General features: G+C 44.8%; 1 protein-coding gene across 1 annotated transcript in view; it reads right to left on the bottom strand.

Moving 5' to 3' along the window:
- Positions 1 to 23946, bottom strand: part of WWC2 (WW and C2 domain containing 2) — an 851690-nt gene that overhangs the window by 349365 nt on the left and 478379 nt on the right. Inside the window, exons 10-11 of the mRNA XM_085641882.1 lie at positions 22705 to 22794; positions 16193 to 16803 (exon numbers count right to left, since the gene is read on the bottom strand). Coding sequence (XP_085498008.1) covers positions 16193 to 16803; positions 22705 to 22794 — 701 coding nt within the window. The remainder of the gene's footprint in view (positions 1 to 16192; positions 16804 to 22704; positions 22795 to 23946) is intronic.

Raw genomic sequence — 23946 nt, 5'->3', positions numbered from 1 at the left:
CCTCCCCCTTTCGGCATTGTCTCACTTTCAAACTCATCCAGAATCTTTTATTATTTTCCAACTAGCGCTTTGAAACCCGTCGGGTGGAGTTTGCGCTCACCCACAAGTCCTCTCCCCCTACCCCGTTTCCCTCATTTATTCTCTGTGGTAAGCGTTCGGAAAAACCCGCAGAGCTACAAGGCGCTATATAAATGCAATTAAGATCCAGTCAATTAAAGATAGTTCACTCTGAACGTTACTCAGCAGCAAAGCAGGCTGTAGCTCTCTTTCTCTGGCTGTCTCTCCGAATTCTCAGAGTCGCAGGAACTACAAACTCAGAAGTGCAGAGTAAGACCCCATAGACACAGACAAGTAAGCACTGGAGAACTCATCATCGCCATAAGGTGATGACAGCCTGACAGGAGCCGGACGCAAGGGTCGCTCCTTCGCAGCCACTTTGGGACTCTACTGATGCATAGGTATGTAGGTCTGCGCACCAGTAATGGAAGAAGGAACAAGCATCTGCAATGCAATAGGTCGAAATACACTCCACATAGTACCACACAGTGCCACATAATTTTATGCTACATAATTACATTGCACTAAATGCAACATACACTCCTACTACCACTCGGAGCCACATAATTACACACCACATAATTACACTCTACTCAATGCAACATACTCTCCACACAATACCACTCAGTGCCACATAATTATTTGCTACATAATTACACTGCACTCAAAGCAACATACACTCCAAATAATACCACTCAGTGCCACATAATTACACTACTGAATACAACATACACTCTCCATAATACCACTCAGTGCCACATAATTACACACCACATAATTACACTCTACTCAATGCAACATAAATACACTCCACATAACACCACTCAGTGCCATATAATTACACGCCACAAACTTACACTCTACTCAATGCAACATAAATACCCTCCACATAATACCGCACAGTGCCACATAATTATATGCTACATAATTACATTGCACTCAATGCAACATACACTCCAAATACCACTCAGTGAACATAATTACACGCCACATAATTACACTCTACTGAATGCAACATACACGCCACACAAAACCACTCAGTGCCACATAATTACTTGCTACATAATTACACTGCACTCAATGCAACATACACTCCAAATAATACCACTCAGTGCCACATAATTACACTCTACTGAATACAACATACACTCCCCATAATACCACACAGTGCCACATAATTACACGCCACATAATTACACTCTACTCAATGCAACATAAATACACACCACATAATACCACTCAGTGCCTATATAATTACACGCCTCATACTCACACTCTACTCAATGCAACATAAATACACTCCACATAATACCACACAGTGCCACATAATTATATGCTACTTAATTATATTGCACTCAATGCAACATACAATCCAAATACCACTCAGTGCCACATAATTACACGCCTCATAATTACACTCTACTGAATGCAACATACACTCCACATAATACCACTCACTGCAGGAAAATGTTGCCAGCAGTGCAAGTACAAAAAAAGTAGAAGACATATTTTATGTTAAAATCTTTTTTTAATCAGGTTTTTCAGTTGTATATAATGTTGTCTTCGTGTGTATAAAGGTAACAAAAATGCTTCACATTTTTTAATATTACTTTTCAACATAATGCACAGCAGCCACAAGGCTCTACAACACGGGTACTCATAGTATCGCCCGCGGGCCACCAGCGGCCCGCGGACTTTGCAGACATCGTACCTGTTTTTAAAAAATAAAATTAAAGTGTTAGCACACACCGCCGGTTGCAGCAGTGCGGACTCCAAGAGACTCTGCTCTATGGGCAGCGATATTCAGAGTGAAGATGCAGGGGCGCTAAGAAGAGGTGAAATACAACAAAGCCTCGTTAGCATATAAATAGTCTTTAAAGACCTGTGAAGTACTCGGGTGCGGGTGTGTGTGCGCCCGGGAAGCTGTCTCAACCCAGGCTGACACACACGAGGGGGGGGGAGCGAAGCCCTTTGAACTCAATGGGCGTTGCGCGCCTGTATGTGGCACATATATTTCCTGCAGGGCTTTGGCCTGGCATGCAAGTTTATGGTGGTCACATACATAAACTTGCTTGCCCCTGGCTGACGGCAGGGTTGCCCTTCACAACCTACTTTTAATAACTGTGTTCAAAGCTTCACTTCACATCCAGCGCATGACTGGAGCCGGGCCTTGGGAAGCATCTGGCCAGGAGCCCATTTGGCTCTGTGACTCCGGGGCCACCCCTGCGGTTGCGGGGAGCAGTCCTCCCACTTCGCTTCTTTCTCTGCTCTCTTGTAATCCGGGTATTGTTGCACAATTACAGTGACCAGGACTCAAAGACAAACCATGACTGATTGAACCGAGTGTGAACTCGGAGATCACTCTGCGCAGCTCGTGCTCCCCCGAGTGAAGGCTGGGGAAGGTGGTTCGATGTGTGCAGCAAAGAGCTTTTGCTTTTCGAGACATTTCTAATAGAATTATTACACCTCGCCTAGACAGAGAGAGGGAGACGGAGAGGGAGAGGGAGACAGAGGAGGGAGACAGAGGGTGACAGAGGGTGACAGAGGAAGGGAGGGAGAGAGAGAGAGAGAGGGAGAGAGGGAGACAGAGAGAAGGAGACAGAGGGAGGCAGAGGGAGACAAAGGGAGGGTGTCAGGGAGAGAGACAGACCGAGGGAGGGAGACAGAGGGAGGGAGGGAGACAGAGGGAGGGAGGGAGACAGAGGGAGGGAGGGAGACAGAGGGAGGGAGGGAGACAGAGACAGGCAGAGGGAGGGAGACAGAGAGGGAGACAGAGAGAGAGGGAGACAGAGAGGGAGGGAGACAGACAGAGGGACGGAGACAGAGGGACAGAGATAGAGGGAGACAGAGGTTGACAGACTGAGGGAAGGAGACAGACCGAGGGAGGCAGAGGGAGGAGGGTGACATACAGAGGGAGGGAGACAGCTAGAGGGAGACAGAGGAAGGGAGACAGACAGAGGGAGACAGACAGAGACAGAGGGAGGGAGACAGATGGAGAGAGACAGAGACAGACAGAGGGCGAGAGACAGAGACAGACAGAGGGAGAGAGACAGAGAGAAAGGGAGTCAGAGAGGGAGACAGAGGGAAGGAGACAGAGGGACGCAGACAGAGGGAGACAGAGAGTGGGAGACAGAGGGCGACAGACAGAGGGAGATAGAGGGAGGGAGACAGACTGACAGAGGGAGACAGAGGGAGGAGGGAGACAGAGGGAGGGAGACAGAGGGACGCAGACAGAGGGAGACAGAGAGTGGGAGACAGAGGGCGACAGACAGAGGGAGACAGACAGACAGAGGGAGACAGAGGGAGGAGGGAGACAGAGGGAGGGAGACAGAGGGAGGGAGACAGAGGGAGGGAGACAGAGGGAGGGAGACAGAGAGAGGGAGACAGAGAGAGGGAGACAGACAGAGGGAGGGAGACAGAGAGAGAGGGAGACAGAGAGAGACAGAGAGGGAGGGAGACAGGGGTAGACAGACAGAGGGCGACAGAGGGAGGGAGACAGAGGGCGACCGACAGAGGGAGGGAGACAGAGGGCAACAGACAGAGGGAGGGAGGGAGACAGAGGGAGACAGAGGGAGGAGGTAGACAGAGGGAGGGAGACAGAGGGAGGAGGTAGACAGAGGGAGGGAGACAGAGAGAAGGAGACAGAGGGCGACAGAGGGAGACAGACAGAGGGAGGGAGACAGACAGAGGGAGACAGACAGAGGGAGAAGGGTGACAGACAGAGGGAGACAGAGGGAGGAAGACAGATAGAAGGAGACAGAGGAAGGGAGTCAGACAGAGGGAGGGAGACAGACAGAGGGACGGAGACAGAGGAAGGGAGACAGACAGAGGGAGACAGGTGGAGACAGAGGGAGGGAGACAGAGAGAGAGGGAGACAGAGAGAGAGACAGAGGGAGACAGAGAGAGGGAGACAGAGAGAGGGAGAGAGGGGGAGAGAGAGAGGGGGAGAGAGAGAGGGGGAGAGAGAGAGGGAGAGAGAGAGAGAGAGAGAGAGAGAGAGAGAGAGAGAGAGAGAGAGAGAGAGAGAGAGAGAGAGAGAGAGAGATGTGTGTATGCCGGGTCTGGTGGCTCAGTGGACGGAGGCGTCCGCTGCAGGGGCCTATGTTCAACCTCATGGTTAGTTTGTTTTTGCTCTAGCCTCGCCCCCCTCTCTCACTGACCCTTCCCCCACCGGTGCGGCCCTCTGTCACAAACCACACTATAAATTTTGCCCCTGAGAGAAAGTTTGTGAGTACCCATGCTCTACACAACATAGCCAAAGGTTCTGGCTAAACACTTAGGGCCCGATTCACAGAACTAGCTTAAGACAAAATCCTAAACTTACTACCATTTTGGTATTCACAGAAGGCACTTACTCATTTTGGTATTCACAGAAGGCACTTACTCATTTCGGTATTCACAGAAGTTAGGAGTCCTAACATTAGGACTCCTAAATGCCTTCTGTGAATACCGAAAGTCTTAAAATTAGGATTTTTCTCAGTTTAGTAGTAGTATAGTTAGGACTCCTAACTTTAGCACTCCTAAATGCCTTCTTTGAATACCAAAAGTCTTAAAAATAGGATTTTTCTCAGTTTAGTAGTAGTAAAGTTAGGACTCCTAAGTTTAGGACTCCTAAATGCCTTCTTTGAATACCGAAAGCCTTAAAATTAGGATTTTTCTCAGTTTAGTAGTAGTAAAGTTAGGAGTCCTAACTTTAGGAATCCTAAACTGAGAAAAATCCTAATTTTAAGACTTTCGGTATTCACAGAAGGTATTTAGGAGTCCTAAAGTTAGGAATCCTAACTTCTGTGAATACCGAAGTGAGTAAGTGTCTTCTGTGAATACCAAAATGAGTAAGTGCCTTCTGTGAATACCAAAATGGTAGTAAGTTTAGGATTTTGTCTTAAGTTAGTTTTGTGAATCGGGCCCTTAAGGTCCCAAAGGCGAGACCTATTGACTATGCCAATGCTTGTTATAATAGGCCCTACTTCTTAGCACACAATCTACTCAAACACACTGTCCTTGTAACGACGTGATGTGTACCATTTTTCAACACAATAATGAAATGAACTTCTTTTCAACATGCTGTGTTCAGCTGGAAATTGTGCCCACCATCAAGGGAAAAAAACATTAATATCCGTTTGTTTTTTAGGTTGAGCCAATAGCAGCGCGCATGCGCTGCTTGCTCGACTTTTAGTAAGGGGCTTCTGAAATCGCCCCAAGCTCACCACACGCTCGTGCATGTGTTTTTTTTCTTCCTCACATTCTAATCGGCTTTGCGTGCGTCTTTCAAATAAAGAGAGCACGCAATTGGGCAAAGGCGGGTGCATGTCCTGCCTTTGCTCCGCCCACAGCCTATTGGTGTCGGTTACCTGCACAGGCCACATCTGTTTTCAATTATCGTGCCCAGACACGGGCGTGACAATTGAAAACAGATCGCTCGCTATGGCTCGCGCACCACTCGCGGGCTTGTTTCAGAAGCAGGACCAATGCAAAAATACTGGGAACAGGGCTCTGTATGCCGGTTACTCGTCATGACAGGACCAGCTGCAGATCGGCCTACTTTTTAACCAGTTTAAGGCACTGCAACTCTTGCAACATTTCTGCAGAAAACAGTAGCCAATTAGGAAGCAGACTTTGCACTCCTTGCGCTGGAAACCGCGGGTGGCGGCTGTATTCATCTTTTAACTTTTTGCGTCTTTAACTGGGGAGCGAGGAGGGTGCTGCGCACTAATCCAAGCATGTGAAAGCTCTATGGATGTGTCCTTGGCCGGGAGGGAGGAGGCTCGGAGGGGGCGGCACCACTCCTCTCTCCTGACGCTTGTCCTAGGCTCCAGACATCGCTTTATTTTGGGACATCAAAAGTGCACAAAAACGCAACGGTTTCTGCCTTGAGCACCTCCCATTCTGAAAGGGGATACCGCTCTGTGCCCGTGGTGAAGCTGCCCCTGTGATGTGCCACTACCAGGACAGCCGCGCATACCCAGAGCGATGCACAGGGACGCATAAAACACAACGTTAAACGTTGTTTAATGGATACAAGTGGGGTGTGTCATACAAAGCAATGTTTACAAACTGTCCAATGTTTAAAAGGATAAATAAAAGCAATACTCTCGCGTCGAGACGGTGATCTGTCACTCTAATCAGCGGCAATTGATACTTTAGAGGAGAACCATCGAAAAATAGCATTGCGTTCACAGGCAGAGGGGTCCTGGGGCTGTTGTATGCCTCACGAATGCCCTGGCAGAGATGGCTCGACTAGAAAGGGGCGTGGCGCTGGGCTGATGGCAGCACTAGAAATGACAAGGAACTTTCGATATGCGAAAGAGGAAATCTACTTTTTGCCAAATATTTGTTTGGAACTCAGCAGCGGAGCACTTGTGTGTCGTTATCAACAGAGAAGAAGAAATGGCATGGGTTTACGGCAAGTAGGTGACCTGACACAGATATGCGCGCACAAACCATATGGTAGCAGACACACAACTACTACCCTGGGACTGACTGACTGCTATCAGTCACAGACTAACACTTTTTGTGCTGCAAGAGTCTCACAGACGCTCAGGGAATCTTCCCGAAGAGTAAGGTGTCTCCCCGGTGCTGATACTGATTCGTTCGGCATCTAAAATCTTTCACAAAGTACAAGGATGTGTCCTAAAAAGCAATGAATAGATCGCGTAATCTATGTCTTGTCATATATGTGAACCCAAGTAGACGGCTGACAAGATTCTACGCGATAAATTAGGTGATACTTTGTAGTGTTCTGTGTCACAAAACTTTAGCCCAGCATGAAATACAAACACAATTAAAAAGAATGTCCAAAGAATTTTATATTTTACAATATATTGAAATATGTTAAAAACCCCCAACTTTTATGTCATGTTATATTATATTATACGACTTATAGAGCGCATAGCTGCCCCAGCTAAGGGGCGTCCCAACACTAGCAACTGCAACTGTTAAAAGAGACGACTATGAGAGAGAACACCGGGTCTATGATGTCAGGAAGAGATTAGTTTTAATGGCTTTACGAAACTCCTGTTCATGAACTTATATCTCCTCCAATGCGTTTTAAAAACCCTGTTTAACATGCATTGATTAGTATTTCACATGTTCTTGAAAAAAATCCCCATGCACCAACGATTTATTTTTACAAAAAAATTAATATATATTGGTAATCAAGTATTTTTCTTTAATGACTTCATGTCTGTTTATGTGTTCCCTTGTGGGCCCGCAGCATTTATCATTATTGATGTCACGTGTATTTCTTTGTGCGTCTGTGACTATCACATAGTATTTGTTGTTATTGACTTCATTTGTGTTTGTGCGTGCCTGTGTGAGCGTGTAGTATTTGTCATTAATTACATCGTGTAGGTTTGTATTTGTGTATGCGTCTATGATTACCATGGCTATGTGGCTGTGTTTGTGTGTCCTTGTGGGTGCGTAGGATTTGTCATTATTGAATTCATGTGTGTCTGTATTTCTGTGTGTCCTTGTGGGCGCGAAGGATTTGTCATTGTTGACTTCATGTGTGTTTCTGTGTGCCCTTGTGGGCGTGTAGTATTTGTCATTATTGACTTCATGAGTGTTTGTGTGTGCTGGTCCTTGTGAGCAGGTAGTATTTGTCATTATTGACTTCATGTGTGTTTGTGTCTACGTCTGACTATGGGTGACTATGATTGTGTTTGTTTGTGTCCTTGTCAGCACGTAGTATTTGTCATTCTTGACTTCATGTGTGTTTGTGTGTGCGTCTGATTATCATGGCTCTGTGCCTGTGTTTGTGTGTCCTTGTGGACCCGCAGTATTTGTCATTATTGACGTCCCTTGTATTTGTGTGTGCATCTATGACTATGGGTGGCTATGACTGTGTGTGTGTGTGTGTCCTTGTCGGCGCTCAGTATTTGTTACTATTGACTAATTAGTTATTGACTTCATGTGTATTTGTTTGCACGCTTGTGACTATCGATGGCTGTGACAGGTTTTGTGGTCATCTGTGCCTGTGCCCTTCTGAGCGTGTACTTGTCAATAGCACAATTTGCGTAAATGCGAGACCTACGGCATTGCAAATGCTTGTCATGATTTGTAGATATTGAGCATGCACCATATGCCCATGGGTTCTGTTGCGATTCGAAGGTCATTATCAAAGCTAGCCACCAGATGGCAGCGCGCACCCACATAAAAACATAAATGCACAGCATACAATAAATGAGCAACATAATTATAATGGCAGATTATTGACCGAATCTGGGATATTTATGATGCCATTTTTCCTACCCGTGTTGGTGTAATTTTCCTATTAAACCATCAGTAAAGCTGGTCGTGACTGAAGGCAGAAAAGCAGGGGGGTAGTATCGACAATATGTATTAAGGTTCCTGTCCATTATACTCATTTTGTATCCGCGCAGCCCATTTGAAATGGTATTACTGCAACAAATAAAATGTTGCAGCTGCCAAAAAAAAGTGTTAAATGGGAAGAAGGCTGTTAAAATAAGTTTCATTTAGGAACACAAAATAATGGTCTATCAAATAGTCTTGGCATTTTTTATGATTCTCTTAAATAGGAACCTGAGACGCACTCATTGGGTTTGAGGAGAGATGGGTATGGTGAGGTGTGGTGCAGCGGCCAGGGCAGCTGACTTCAGAGCACAGGGCTCACGGTTCGATCCCCGGCTCTGGTGGCAGATCTGCTCAGCACTATGTGACTCTGGGCAATAGCTCACTTAATGTCCACGGCGGCCCCCAGCGCCTTGAGACCCGTACAGGTTTGTAGTCGTGCTTTACAAATACCAGATGTAGTTAGATTTATGGTGAGAGGTGGCCGTGCGAGTTATACAGGCTTGATGCACTAATCGAAAGAGCAATGAACTGGTGTGCGTGTTGTGTGCGGTATCTTTTAGGGAGTCCCATCGTGGGTGAGGGGGGTAGTTGGCAGCAGGTCTAGGTATGTGGCATGTAGTATGAGCTGTTTGGCAGGCAAATATGGCGGTGATGGGGGATTTTTTTTATGCGTTGGTAGTGGAGGTTCGCACAGACTATAGGCGACATAAGTCATGCATATTTCATTCAAATGGGCAGTACACATGCACAGTATGGCTTATGTACATACGGTAGGATAGGAATGCTGTGGTTTTCGCAACCTGGACTCATGGCATGAACTACCCACGTGGCGCACATATTTGATTGAGACCATGAAAGTGGAGGGCACGTTATGCACAGTTTTTGAGGACTCCATATAGTGCACATTTTTACTGTGCTCGTCGAGGACATACACTTTATATTTCCAATGTTGAGGACAAAACATAATTGTTGCACGGCTTTTGAACGCAGCATACATACACTAACCACAAACTGAGTCACTGTTCCAAATGCTGTTTGTGCGAAAACATTATGCCTTTGCTGTACTGCGCTCTGTGCCTTTATACGCTCCGTATTGTGTTCACTGGGTAAGGGCTATGCACGTACATCTGTACTCTCTGCACGCATGCTGCCAGTTTGTTTTGTGGTACATATATTGTGCAGTATGTGTTTGTATGGGAGCTACTCATTTCGTTATGTAGGGTGAGTTCAGTGTTTGCAGTGTATCCTAGGAGTACAAGGTTTGGTGTCATAGGTGAACTATTGTGGTGCTGCAGCAAACGAGTAACTGTGTGTAAGCGTGAAGGAAGCATAGACTGTGTGTACACATACTTACTACCGCCTGACAACTGGGTAAAAGATATCAATACAACTGAGCGCGGTAAGCAAAGGAGTCTTTCAAGAAGAGAGCAGGGAGCTCTAGCGCCTCGAGACGTGTTTAGGCGCAGCAGTGAGCGACCGGATAAAATCCACAACCAACAGAGATGCAACATTTCACCCAAGAGAGAGCATGTTCTTATGGATCACCAGTGAGCTGAAATCAACTTCACACCAAGTGCCAAGGTGCAACCAAGAGGGAGACCACTCTACCCAGACTATCCGGGAGTAAAATGTTGCCTAGAGGTTATCCAGAACAGCTGGCGTGCATACTCCTGCCAGCTGCCACTCCCCAACATCCAGATCTGAGTTTCTAGGTACTCTGCAGCTGGTGGCTCTGTATTGCCTGTTAGTATCTCTTTGCAGAAGTGTTTCTCTCATCAGATTGTGGCCACGCCCCCATGCTGATGGAACACCCCCTTAAATTAGCGCATTATGAGCGCCATCGCTATCTGTATTAGAGATGGGGCCGCACCAACGTCTGAGGCCCTTGTGTAACACTAAAGTGCCCCTCAGAGCAGAAACACGGTGCAGAGGCCAGTTGAAACCCCGGGGCACTGTATGTAATACGGCTCTTGGTGGTAACTGCCTGCGCAAACACAGAAATTAGAACAATTTGCCAAAATGATCCCACAAGTGTGAAATTGAAGAAAAGAAAAACTATTTGTTTTGCAGTTTGACACTGGTTTTGGCAAATTAGGACTTTTTGATTGCTGGGAATCTAGATTGGCCAAACCAAAAACAGCATCATCTAAAACATTAGGAGGTAAATTGATTATTCATAAATGTAATCTTCAAAATGATTTGGGAAACATAAAATGGGCCATGTCCAATATTCCTTGAAGAATCAACTGAGCTTGAAATGGCGACACAGTGTGAAAATAGAAGGAATGCCACAATCTAAATGGCAAGCACAAAGTGAGCAGTTATAAAGTACGAAATGGACACACTTGACTACAGACACCCTCAGATGAGCTTTTAGGCTCTAAACCCTGAGGAATACTTTTATGTGATGCAATCTGGGAGCGGAGCAACATGAAATCGAACGTCTGTCGAATCAAAAGTCTAGAGATTATATACCTAGAGTAATTAATTGTTTATGCATCAAAGAGATCCGCCAGCGCTTGACCTGTCATTACCACTTTAATTCCAAGAGACAGCATCTGAAAAGCCAACATGCATTGGCAAAGCCAATAGGTCTGAGGTTGTTTCTAGATTTCTGACTAAAATATTTTTTAAAGCCTGCTGCAATGAAACGACAACAAAACATTTGCTTTCCATAATTAATGCATCTATATGGTACATAATTGAATGTGCGGTGATTGCACTTTTGAGATGTAACATAATCCCTCATACAATGTAATGTAAACACTCCATAGGAGGTGGAATGAAACAATAACATCCAATGGCATGATGTCCGTGAGGAATTCCCCTCTAGGTTGAGCCAAAGGCCACTCTATGTATAGTTTAAAACACTGGTAGCAATAGGTGGCAGCCAGTTGTGCTTCCAAGTCAGATGTACAATTCAGATGCAGTGTAAAGGAAAGAGCTTAGAGGAACAATGCTGTTATCAATTTACAGCATGTGGGAAGGCTGCTGCCTTCCCATGTGGTAGAGGGGAGGCATTTTATAGTTTGCCTTCTTGCAGAGAAGAATAACAACCTTTTTACACTTGTCTTTTTTCTTAGCTTCTCCAGAAGCGGCTTCCCCTCCAAGCAAAGGGCTCTGCCCGCGGTATGGAGCTTGAATCTCTGTCGCACGGTTTCATGTTCATAGGCAGACTAAAAACTCGAGGACCAGCATCAATGCTGCGAATCTTACCTATGTCTGAACGGGTAACCAGTGAGACCATCTCAATGTCTGTGCAATATCGTCCCTCTTGGATATATTAGTTATTAAATGTGCGCTGATAATTTGGCCCACCTATAAATGATAGGTTGTATACTTGCCATGTCAAGCATATGGCATGAGTAGTCCATATTTTACCCTAAAATACCTCTCTATATTGAAGCTCTTTGTGGCTCACTTAAGAATAGCAGTGTATATCTGGTCATATATTAATTACGCGCTTTGACGATCAACATTCCTGGGTCTACTGGGCAAATATACTCACGCCCTATTTGTGTACCACACTAAGAGGTTTTAATCTTGATCAGTTTCGATTTAATTGAAATTTTAAAAAACACTCTTTTGCTTTAATTCAAGTGCAACCAATTTGTGTTCATACATCATTGAACTGTCCGAAATACGTGATAAGCAAAGGCAAGGACCTCCTGCAAACTGCTGCTTAAGTGAAATGTCACAAGCATGTCTTGTGCATACTAGTAGAAGGTCACAGCAGGCGCTGTAAAATATAGTGAAGAAACTATACATTGATCTTAAATAAAGATGCTGATAAACGCTTCTGCAAAATCCCACGGATGCTGGTGACGCAAATACAGACATTGGTCCTCATTCCAACACCTGTGGGAATGTACCACCAGCCATCCTATCCTAGGAAAAGGATCAATAAACAGTAAATATTGAAATCCAGGCCAACAGGGTAAGGGGTAGATGACCAGTAACTGAATAGCATTAAATAAAGGTAAGGACATGTGATATACGGCTTGAGCCCAGCTATGGACTATGTTCCACCACTGCACAGTACGGATGAAGCCAGCAAGTGCTACTGAAACAGGAATAATTCTAAGGTGTACCCAGGTAAGCTCACAAACAATAATACAGGCTGACATCTGAAGCTTTGGATAGAGTGTTCGTATAGGCTTCCAATGTATAGAACCATCAGATACAAAGAGAGGGCTGGTGCAACAAGAACGTGGTTAGGTAATGCTGCTGGGAAAGAAAACGTAGAATACAACCAGAACTATACTTCCTGGAGAGAACAACCATGAGGAGGAGGGCCAGAGCCACTAGAAATACCAGGACCATCGGGAGAACCAGGATGAGCATTGGGGGGAGAAAGAAGACCAGGAAGATGGCTAGGAGGAGGGTGTCAAGGACTTTCTGGAAGAGTAGGACCATTAAGATAAACAGTTGTAAGAGGAGAAGGAGGATGAATAGGAGGAGGGAGTACCAGAATCACCAAGAGGACATAGCGCACCAGAATTAATAGAAGGTCATATATAGGATCAGTAGGTCCAGATCCTGGAACACCTGGAGGTACAAGACAGGGAGGACTAGGGCTGGGGCAACTAGGAGGATGAAGATGACGACCAGAAGAAGTAATACAAGGACGAGGAAGAAGATCAAGAAGCAAAAGAGGTGAACCAGGAGGAGAAAGAAAGGCAGGAACGCAAGACTTACAGGAGGTCTAAGACCAAGACCACCATGAGGTCCAGGATTAGTGACCTGGGAGGACCAGGTCCAGGAGGACCAAGATCAGCTGAACCAGGAGAATGAAGGCTAAGAAGATCTGGGAGACCAGAAGGCAACCAATGACCACAGGACAGGACGACCAAGTGAACCACAACCAAGAACATAACAACCAGAAGGAAACCATTTGGGAGGAGGAATAACAGGAGAAAGTGGTACCCCAGGACCAGCATCAAAGTGAGAAAGAAGATGAGGACCAGAAGAACCATGACTCCCAGGAAGACAAATATCAGAACCAGTAGGAGTATTCTGACCAAGAGGACTAGGACTTGTAGACCCAATAGCAGGAACAATGCAGAAGACAAGGAGTAAGGGTGGTCGGAGAATCAGGAGGTGAATGAAGACCAGGAGAAGGAAAAGGAAGACCAGGAGGAGGAAAATGAAGACCAGGAGGAGGAAAAGGAAGACCAGGAGCAAAAGCACAGAAAAAGAGTGTAGCAAGAAAACCATGAGGACCATTAAGAAGTGGAGGACCAGGAGGAAAAGTTGATGGAGGACAACGAGGACCAAGAAGTGGGTGAGCATTAAAAGGAGAAGAGCAACCAGGATGTCCAGTACCATCAGGACTAACACCACCAGGATGACCATAAGCAAGAGGACCAGGACAATCAAGAGGACCAGGACAATCAAGAGGTCCAGGACCATGGTGAACGAGAGTGTCAGAAGGAAGCAGCCCAGAAAGAAGACCAGGACAACCAGCAGGCCAATGATGAAAAGGACGAGGATCAGGATGGACAGAGGTGAATCCGGGCCTCATATATTAGGACAAGCCCTGTTTATAGCCTCCCCTCTTTTAAAGGTTCTTGATTATGCTTCTTGGGTCACAACACATTTAGGAAAATGCCTGACAATAGTACAAGGTACTCTAAGTTCCAGCTAAAGACCCCATTGCTCATTGCATGAGTAGTTTTCTTTGGATTGGCTCTCCGTTACACCTACTTACTACCTGCTTTCAGCTGGAAGCAAACAATGAAAGTCTGTAAAGGCAGATGCTTTTAGCAAGTCGTTTTAATTCCTTATAATTAGAGCTGATTACCTAATTATTATGCAGATTCAATGTGAACTGATGCCTCGTGTAACATAGAAGCTGTAGCAATGGAGGACTAATCTATACTATTTATCCGTATGGAAGGGACATTGTTCGCCACCACAAGCAGTACCACCTCAACCAGTCTCAAAAGCTGGACATCGGGCTGCGACTTAACCAGGTCCCATCTTCTAGTATAGTTCAAGAGGAACACAAACTCGAATAACCAGGTCTGCTAAAATGTCTCCACTACATCCATTCTCCAAATTTACCCTCCAGGAAAGAAGGGCCTTGTAAGTTTAACCATGAACACTTTCATCCAGAAACTCTACAGCAACTTTGAATAAATAACAAAACTAAAAAGGTTAAATACACTACACAGTCATATATGAGAAGAATAGGCATTGGTAAGTGAAGACGTGTATGTAGAACAAACATAGGTAAGCACAAAAGGACTGCTGCACTTCGGGGGAGGGGCTCAGAGGTGCTTTAATATTCATATATTATGCAGGAATGGGGTGTTTCGCCTTTTGTGAGCCTCGGTCGGCAGTGGGAGTGGGCAAGCTTGCACCAAGGTGGTATAAGACCCAAAGCATTATTTACTTAGGACAGAATAGAGTTTGTAGCTTCTCTGGCATTTTGAGGTTAAGGACACCTTTACTTGCCCACAAGAGCAACTGTAAGGAGAAATATCAGTGATGTTTTCAGACATATTGGAGTTGTTTTGGTGGCTGGTGCTTGCTGATGCTCCAGCTGTACAACTTCTCTGCCTTTAGTTCAATTGCTACTTTCTGAATTTGAGGGGAGACTGTGTGATGCGCTTTGCTTTTCCGCAGGGAAGGACGTGCCCTAAAATGTGTTTCATATGAGTGTAAAAGAGGTAGACAGTAGTGGCGCGAAAGAAAACGGTCTCTAGCCATGTCCGCAGCCCAATACTTTGAATATGGAGTGCTCCACAACAATGCAGGAGCCAAACTACAAGAAAATACATATAGGTTGAATCCGCACAAAGTTTTGAAATGTTTCTTGATATTTCAGCACACCTGTTTTACGAAAACGTAAATTTTTTTCTTTCTGTGGAGTACAAAGGAACGTTAAAGGCTACTGCAAAATTAAAAAAATACATGAAAAAGAGAAGGTACTGAAGACATTTTTAAAATTGCTGCGAATAGCTAAAGAGTATGTTGTCATTTGCTTTTAAATGTGTATATCAGAAAAATGTAAACAAAGCAAATATTTCCTTCGACATTTTCTGAGATGGATAGTTTATGGAATATATGGATGCTTTCTACACTGCTTCCCACTAATCATTTGTGTGATTTCTAAAGGGTTAAAAAGAGTGCTCCCACATAACACTGATCACGCAGCTTAACTATATATTCTTTATAAAACCTTCCCAATTCACGGGGCAAAACTCACCGTGATTCCAAATCACGAGAGAAAAAAGAAGCTAACACGTTTAAATGGTCACAGTTCTAAAGGTACAAAAAAAATCTTTGAGTGTTTGAAACATCACCAGAACCATAATCGTTAATATTCTACAGAAGTACTACTGTTCACGTATATATGTTGTATTCCCTATACCACACGATGACAGGGGCAGCTTTTATTTTTACTCTGAGATGTGTTATTAATTACTGTCTGATGCAATGCTGTTGATGATGTGGTGTGAAAATCTGTGTGAAGTTTCACTGAATTTCATCCCAGTAGTTCTAAATTCCAAGGCCGCTTTCTCTTAAGTACATAGTTGTGGAAACTGCCAGCTGCACAAAAATGATCAGTGTTAACTCGTGACATTAGCATCCCCAATGTGCAAACGAACAAAAGTATCAATTACATATTTCACATGAAATATTGGTGATGCGTTGCAAACTATGCCTTTCAACTGATCGTCTGATTGGTGTAAATCCCTCTGAATGTGTGTTTGTGTTTAATATACCCTGCAGGTTTTGATACCCTGCCACAATGTGGACCACTGGGTGGGTGGGTAGAACATACATTTCACATCTTGTTTTTTATTTCTCTTACCTGTGGGTCCTTCAAGTGCAGGTGGAAGCGGTTGCTTGTTTGCTTCATGAAGACTGCAGTCCTCTGTAGGAGATGGCAAACCTCTTACTTCCAAAGCCTGGCTCTCACCACCAATGAGCCCTGTAAAATCTGCGGGAAATTCGCAGTCCTCGAAGTCTGAGCTGAGGTGGTGCAGTGACGTATCCTGCACCGAGACGGGGAAAGCTCCTTCCAAGACAAGAGGCGAGCTTGGAGGTGAAAGTGAGGATAAGGAGGATCTTGAAGACAGTGATGCCAAAGACTTGGATGGCTCAATGTTTTTAGATGCCTGGACCACAGCTGCACATGCCAATGGATTGCCGTAGCCCAGGCGGCCATGGGAGTTGACCACTTCGTTCTCGTGGATAGTGGTGATGGGTCCAGAAGGAATGTAACTGCTCTTTTCTTGAAGGATGAAGTCCAGTTTATACTGGTAATCCAGGTCTGTTGCTTGATCCCCTTGGTTGTAATAGAGATCAGTGGAGCTGAGAGAGTTGAGTGAACCCCTACTAGATGTGTCCAGCGACCCTCGACTAGATGCTAGCGAGCCCAGACTGCTTCCCGAAGACACAGACAAGGTGCTGGCAGAGAGGCTGTGGAGAACACCAGACACAAACAGTAAGTCATTCATCCTGATTTTGGTGCAAGTAGGAAACAAAGAAGAAGCTGTGAATTCTTTTATACAGTGGTTCACCCAGCAGAATGCATCTTCTCTCCTACAGAAACTATTCACAAGGCAAACCACAAGTCATAACTAGACAGCATTCTGCTACACTCAAGAGGAGTGTCAAAGCGGTTGCTCACCAGCAGCTCTAACAATACTCCTCTGCAAATCACTTTCTATAGTCGTCAATTCAGTTAAACATGATTCTAAACACAGTAGAAATGGTTAACACCCATTTACTCTACATGCGGGGGTCATGCCCGATGATTCAAGGCTGTTGGAAGGAGGTTCTTGTGGCTTTCAATGTCATGTTGGGCTATCTTGTTCCAGAGACCTCATGATTTGCATATAAGTAAGAGACATTGAGAGAGTAGATTAATCCTTCATATAGTAATTAGACATAAGAGCCAACACCGTAATTAAGATGCACAGCAAGAGAAAGCGGCCCGGCAACACAGAATCAAGACAAGAAAGAATGGGATATGATGACCATGGAGAGGATCGTTACCCAAATGTATAGTATCAAAACCTTAGTATCTGGCTGCCAATGGCACGGCTCCTACTGCACAACCTCTGTGGCCCTGATTTCAACTATGAGGCTGATTTTAGTATGGGTGCAAATTCCTATTTGTGACAAAAATAGATTTCCATATCGGATATTTGATGGTGGTTTCCATATCGGATATTTGATGGTGTTTCCCATGCCCTAACTGCACATGTGCTCTTGTCCATGCTCAATTTCCGTACCCTGTTCCCTCTTTCTACAAGCTTAAAGCAAGTAAAGCCTGGCATTAATCTTGCTGGCAAACATCACAAAATTCCAATGTATTTATGCCGGATAGTGTGAGAAGCCACCTTCAGCTTTAGGTAGCTTGTTTTTTAGGTGAGCCTTTTTTTTGCTCATGTGCATTTTGGGCAGACTCATGTCTCTGAGGAGTTTCAGATTGAAGTTGAGGGAGGAGGAAGCAAGTCAAGCTGTCACTTTCAGTAGAAGGGACAGGGGTCAAAACTACAGTGATGCCCAAACTAAGTGTTAGCACCAAGATCCTCCAGGGACTTACTCTGGGTATTAGCCATCTTAAATGTTTTAAGCCCTCTCTAGCTCCGTCAAGCTCCAAGAAGCAGAAAGCTGTAGACATTTATTCCCTCTCTATTCTACCGTCTACAGGAATGATCTCCACGCAGCTCATCTCAAGTCCTTGTCTAGTATACTACAGCTAGTGCAGCATATGACTGAATGATAAGACAAGTACCAAGTTTTGAGTTTATTTTAACTCTCTGGACCCCATAGTGTCTTTCAGATGCCTGTAGACTTGCATACGTGTTAACGTAAACTTAGAGTCAGCCCCTCAACCATACTGAAAGGTTTAACATCTAACGTTGAGTGTGCAAGTGGCCTCCCTCTATGTGTATCAGTCCTTCCAGATAGACCTCCCTAGTAAATATTACACCAGAAGTGCAATCGTATTAGTGTTCCACCTGGAAAAGAATCTTAAACTGCTGTTTCCATGCTGTCGATTGTGTAGTACACTGGTTTCCCATTTTTGGGGGTTGTAAACATTTTTAGAAATAAATGAAACTATATCTATATCAAAAGCGGCAACTGTACCCAGCAGCAATGATTTACACTTAGGTGTAAAAAAAATGTACAAAGTAGATGCCCATGGCAAATATTGAGTCAGATTACCCAGCAGATGTTTGCCCTGGTGGAATATGCCTGAACTAGTCTGCTTACCATTCTTCCTTTAAAGTAGCTTGCGCTCTCCCAGACGATACAACTTTAGCAGGATTGCCCAGGCCTCACAAGGGCTTTTCCTTTAGAATGATCTCCTTGTTGACACTATCAACCAAAGTGGGGAGCTAACCAATAATGCCCAATGGCAGAAACTGAGCTAGGTATTTGCACTGTTTTACACCAAATTAATCTTTTTATCTTTTTATTGATGTATTTACTGTTGCTTTCCTAGCCATCATAAGTTGCATGTAGGACACTTTTGATTACTGATCATGTGATTTGTAAGACTGCGAAATGTTCTTAAGTAATTCAATCACTGGTCTGATTGAGTGGTTCACAATGAATAAACAAATAATAAAGTATGTGGTTGGGCATACTTTAATACTTGAAAGTATGAAATAATCCTCTCTCTTACAGTTCGAAATGTTCCCAGTTTGCCTAAGTTCAATCCCAGCAGTCTTTACAATGTGTTTTACTGTGTTAAATACTTTCCAGGAGAAGTTGAAATACAGCTTTTCCTCCAATTTCACATGGGGCTTCGACGTGCAGACTCTCACTTCAGTTCACGGTAGCCTCCTTAATACGTTGTAAATGGCTAACAAAGTGTAGAGTTAGCTGAAGCTCAAGTTGTCCAATCTAGTGTGTCTCAGTGTTTTTATACCACTTTAGATATAGCACTAGCCGGCTGCAGGGACCTGGGTAAGCACATCTATCAGGCAGCAACCTTAGGGCGCCATCTAGACGTGGTGTATATTTACTGCAAGAGAACTGAAGAGGTGATTTTCCTTACCCTGTAAACATCTGTTTGTAGCCTGGTGTGCTGCAGATTTCAATGCTTTGATAATCCTGTCATCTAGTGTTGTGCGTGGACATAAGTTGCTCTTCTCCGAAGAAGCTTCGAGTCACGGGATGTTGTGTGGCTCCTTTCTTTGAGTTCCAACATGCATGGAGACAATCACCACCCTTAGATTGTTTTCACAGGTGAAAATTAAAAGTGGAGTGCTGAGAGTAATAGGTATGTGCCCTACAATTTGTTTTGAGTAAGATATATGTATTTATTGTGCTAAAAATATGCTATCACTGCCGACTTCAGGGGAAGAAGGTTTGTGCAAGTGAATCTATGTTCTTAATAGAGCCTCGCCAACCATAGCTTGTAGACGAGAGTGTGTGTGTGTGTGTGTGTGTGTGTGTGTGTTGCACCCTCCACCGCCCTAGAAGTAGGTTTCATTTTCAGCACCACTGGCGTCAATGTAAAAGATGTTCTCTTGATCTCCACCCCCTCAGATGCCCTCTGTCGGCTAGGCATCGACAGGTGTGCTGTGACCTATAAGAGCCATGTCCCTGCAACAAGGGGGTTCTGTTCGCTGAAATGTGTGGTGACTCAGCAGGCAAGTCTAGTGTCTTTTTGCACCTAAAAGCAGCGCGGGACTCACACTCTTTGTGCTTGGTAGAGAGGCAGAGATTGCAGACACCATGGTGGTCAGTCCAAGGATACTTAGTGTAGCACTGTGGGAAAAGCGGAAGTTTGTTTGATCCATTACCCTGCATTTGATGACATTTTCTTAGTCGCTATGTCTGGGGAAGAAGGACTCAACGGAGGCTTTGGTTCTGAATCTGTCTACGTACTACCACACTGTATGGATTTTGCTTGGGTCAATTTCGATCATTCTCTGTTTATCACGAAACCAGAAAGACCGGTCTCATAATCTGGGTGTCTAAGGTGTCAATGACTATATCCAAGAAAAGCCGGGGGAGCTTGCTGACCTTGGAGCCGTTACAAAACACGCCCTAACCCGATGGTGGAAAAAACAAACTGAGGGTGGAGTTGGTGCCCATGCGTATTGGAAAACTAAGGGATAAGTCACACAACACCCAGTGACTCGAAACTTCTTAATAGAAAAACAGTTTGTAATGCCCAAGCCCAACTTTAGATTTCATGAGGATACAAAGCATGTGAATCTACAGCCACACCTGCTAAAACATTACTTTTTTCCAATGTATGGCCAGTGTATGAATAGGTACTTCTGAACCAAAGAAACAGATACACCGAAAAGCACAGAAAATATAGGCAGTAAAGATCTTCAGAAGAAGGACAAATTATAGAATTCTTCCAAGAGCTGTGTGATAGTCCCTTGTAGTTAGTCAATGGGATAAGGAATTGATAAACAGGACACTCGATAACCTTCATAACATGATCTTTGTTTGCAGAAGTGGGTAAGTACTAATGCCTTTGTTGCGACAGTTCGTAAGGACTTGGTTGGAACATCTCTGGTCATTCCTTTTGCACTAGTATCTGGCCAGTTATCGGGACCCAGTTTTTAGATACAGGTTATTTGCCAAAGACAAGGCTGGGATCAAACTGCTTTTTGCAGGAGCAGTTGTTGCAGTGGTAGCAAGTTGACATCAACTTGATTTCTTGATCTGAGCATCTACAGCGCCACAGGGGTCCTGTTCTGCAATAATCCCTGCTTACTAAGAAGCTTTTTAGACATACAGATGTGATGAGTATTTAAGCAAGTCAAGAGAATGTAAGTTCCAATAAGTAGATGCCTCCTGAGAGAGGGTGCTGCTGCCTGACCACTCGAGCTGGTAGGGCAACAGGAGCAACGCAACAACTGCACACGCAACTTGTGAACAAAATGAAGAGAAGCTCTGTTAGGGAGTGAAGGATGATTCCCACTGGAGATCAGGTCTTCAACCTATACTCGTTGGTGGGTGACTATATGTTCTGCATCTAATAGAGCTTCACCGACTGCGATGCTTCACCGACAGCAATGCTTCACCGACTGCGATGCTTCACCGACTGCGATGCTTTGCCGACAGCGATGCTTCACCGATAGCGATGCTTCACCGACTGCGATGCTTCACCGACTGCGATGCTTCACCGACTGCGATGCTTCACCGACAGCGATGCTTCACCGACAGCGATGCATCACCGACAGCGATGCATCACCGACAGCGATGCTTCACCGACAGCGATGCTTCACCGACAGCGATGCTTCACCGACAGCGATACTTCACTAACAGCGATACTTCACTGACAGCGATACTTCACTGACAGCGATGCTTCACCGACTGCGATGCTTCACCGACTGCAATTCTTCACCGACAGCGATGCTTCACCGACAGCGATGCTTCACCGACAGCGATGCATCACCGACAGCGATGCTTCACCGACAGCGATGCATCACCGACAGCGATGCTTCACCGACAGCGATGCTTCACCGACAGCGATACTTCACTAACAGCGATACTTCACTGACAGCGATACTTCACCGACAGCGATGCTTCACCGACAGCGATGCTTCACCGACAGCGATGCTTCACCGACAGCGATGCGTTCTCTCATTTGTAATTGCAGCTCTATTTAAACACAAGGCTCTCAAATTTCCTGTTTCCACATCTGACTGCCTTGTTAAGTCCAGGTTTTTTAGTTGCCTTGTGGCAACTGCAGTTCTGTTTAGCACAGTAAATGTTCCGGATGTCAAGTATCAAAAAGCAAAGAAAACAGTACTGGAGTTGCATGAGAAATCAGGAAACTTGAGATCCCTGAGAAGGAAAGGTCACACCAAAAAAGCAATGTTGCGAACTCACGGCTTGCACACGGTACACACAGCAGGGTGAGCGCCTCGAGTATACTGCTGTCCGTCCCGGGCTGTGGCGCTCTACTGCTTTTCATATTTTATTTGTGTTCTGTCCTGTGCTGACAACCAGTTAGCATACATCAGACTCTCAAACTATTTCAAATTCTAAACAACATGACAAGACCACCGAACCGCCATTTGACATGCTTGCATATAAAGCACAACGGTTGCTAGCTGCACTTAATTGTTGAATATACACTCAAAGAATTCACATCTGGTGCACTTATTAAAATTACAGACATGTGTGCAGTGGCTTGGAACCGCAGAAGCTATTTCACCCGCATGTGCTTGACACAAATATCGAAGAAGGCCAGGAGAATGCTTTTAAGCTTCAGTACCCAGCAGACACACACACACACACACCTTCAGATCTGCCAGATAAGAACCAGGCTCCATGTGTGCCCGTCCTTCGGGTCATCTGCTGCGGAATGTATTCATTCTGCTGACCTACCTTTTAAGCTGTGATTGCAGATAGGTAGCTAGTTTTGTGGTTTCTTCGAGTTTCTGTACCAACTCTTTCCTTTTTTCTTGCAGTTTTAACCTGTGGGGAAAATATCAATTCTTAATGTCTGAAAAAGGTGATCTCAAAGAGAGAATGAATAGTAAGCAATGCATATGGGAAGGCGTCATTCATGTGTGCAACACAGGCCCGTGTTTTTTATGTACACCCTGGAGGTTTGAAGGATGAAGCAATGTATTCAGGCAGGAAGACAAAACCAAAGAGAGGACGGTAGCGTGTGACAGAAAGACAGAGGCGTATAAGAACAGACATCAAAAGCAGATAAAGGAATAAAAAAACAAAGCCAACGTGAGGAATGCCAGGAATCGGAGAATCAAGAAAAGAAAGTGAACCAAAGGTAAATAAAAGAAAGGATGAAAAAAGGATGACAGTCGAGAACACCAGTGGAAGACGCAAGGCAGAGGTTTGATCCTTCAGTATCGACTGCAGACCAAAGTAAAGTGCTGCAATGAAAGGCACATAAACCCACTTTAACTCCAGCTCATAACTTCATTCGCTGGCACAGCTAAGCCACTGTGGCAGCCACTGGCGACATCTGTGCCCAGCCTCCTGCGCCCAGCTTTCAATCCTGGGCGCTCCACACAGCCTTTCATGATTTCCACATCAATATGACGACTAACTTCGCGTTGGGTAGCAGTAACAGCAGCTATGACTGCTATGGCCCAGCTGTGATAAAGCAATCTACAGAAGTAACCAGGTGATACTGCTGCACGCGTGCCATTTCATCCCCTGCTCTTACCCTCTGCAGTACTCGCTTTCATCGTGAATTGTATTCACCGAAGTCTGCTTCCGGGCTGGATGGACTGACCGTATTGAAGCCCGGCTCACACCGGCACTGATTTATTAAAAAAAACAAATATATTCTGCGATTTTCTATCATGACGTACAGCATAACTTGACCTCTAAGGCCAACTCCTCCTAGTAAAATGCTAACTTGTTCGGCCTTTATAGAATTTACGAGGTGCTTGTGTATTATTTTTGATACACAAAACTGCCAGGTGCATCGCTTCTAGATGCAGAAAACGATAAAATACGCCGGACAGGAAGTGCAATATACATGCAGAATACACAAAAGAGAAATAAAAATGAATACAAACCAGGGAGATATCATAACACAGAGGAGAAAATAAATGTCCTAATTATTTATCACAAATTATACAGAGAGTAATAAGA

The sequence above is a fragment of the Triturus cristatus genome, chromosome 2_2 (genome assembly GCF_964204655.1).
Source record: "Triturus cristatus chromosome 2_2, aTriCri1.1, whole genome shotgun sequence".
Taxonomy (NCBI): Eukaryota; Metazoa; Chordata; class Amphibia; order Caudata; family Salamandridae; genus Triturus; species Triturus cristatus.
This window is presented reverse-complemented; position numbering and strand designations above follow the sequence as displayed.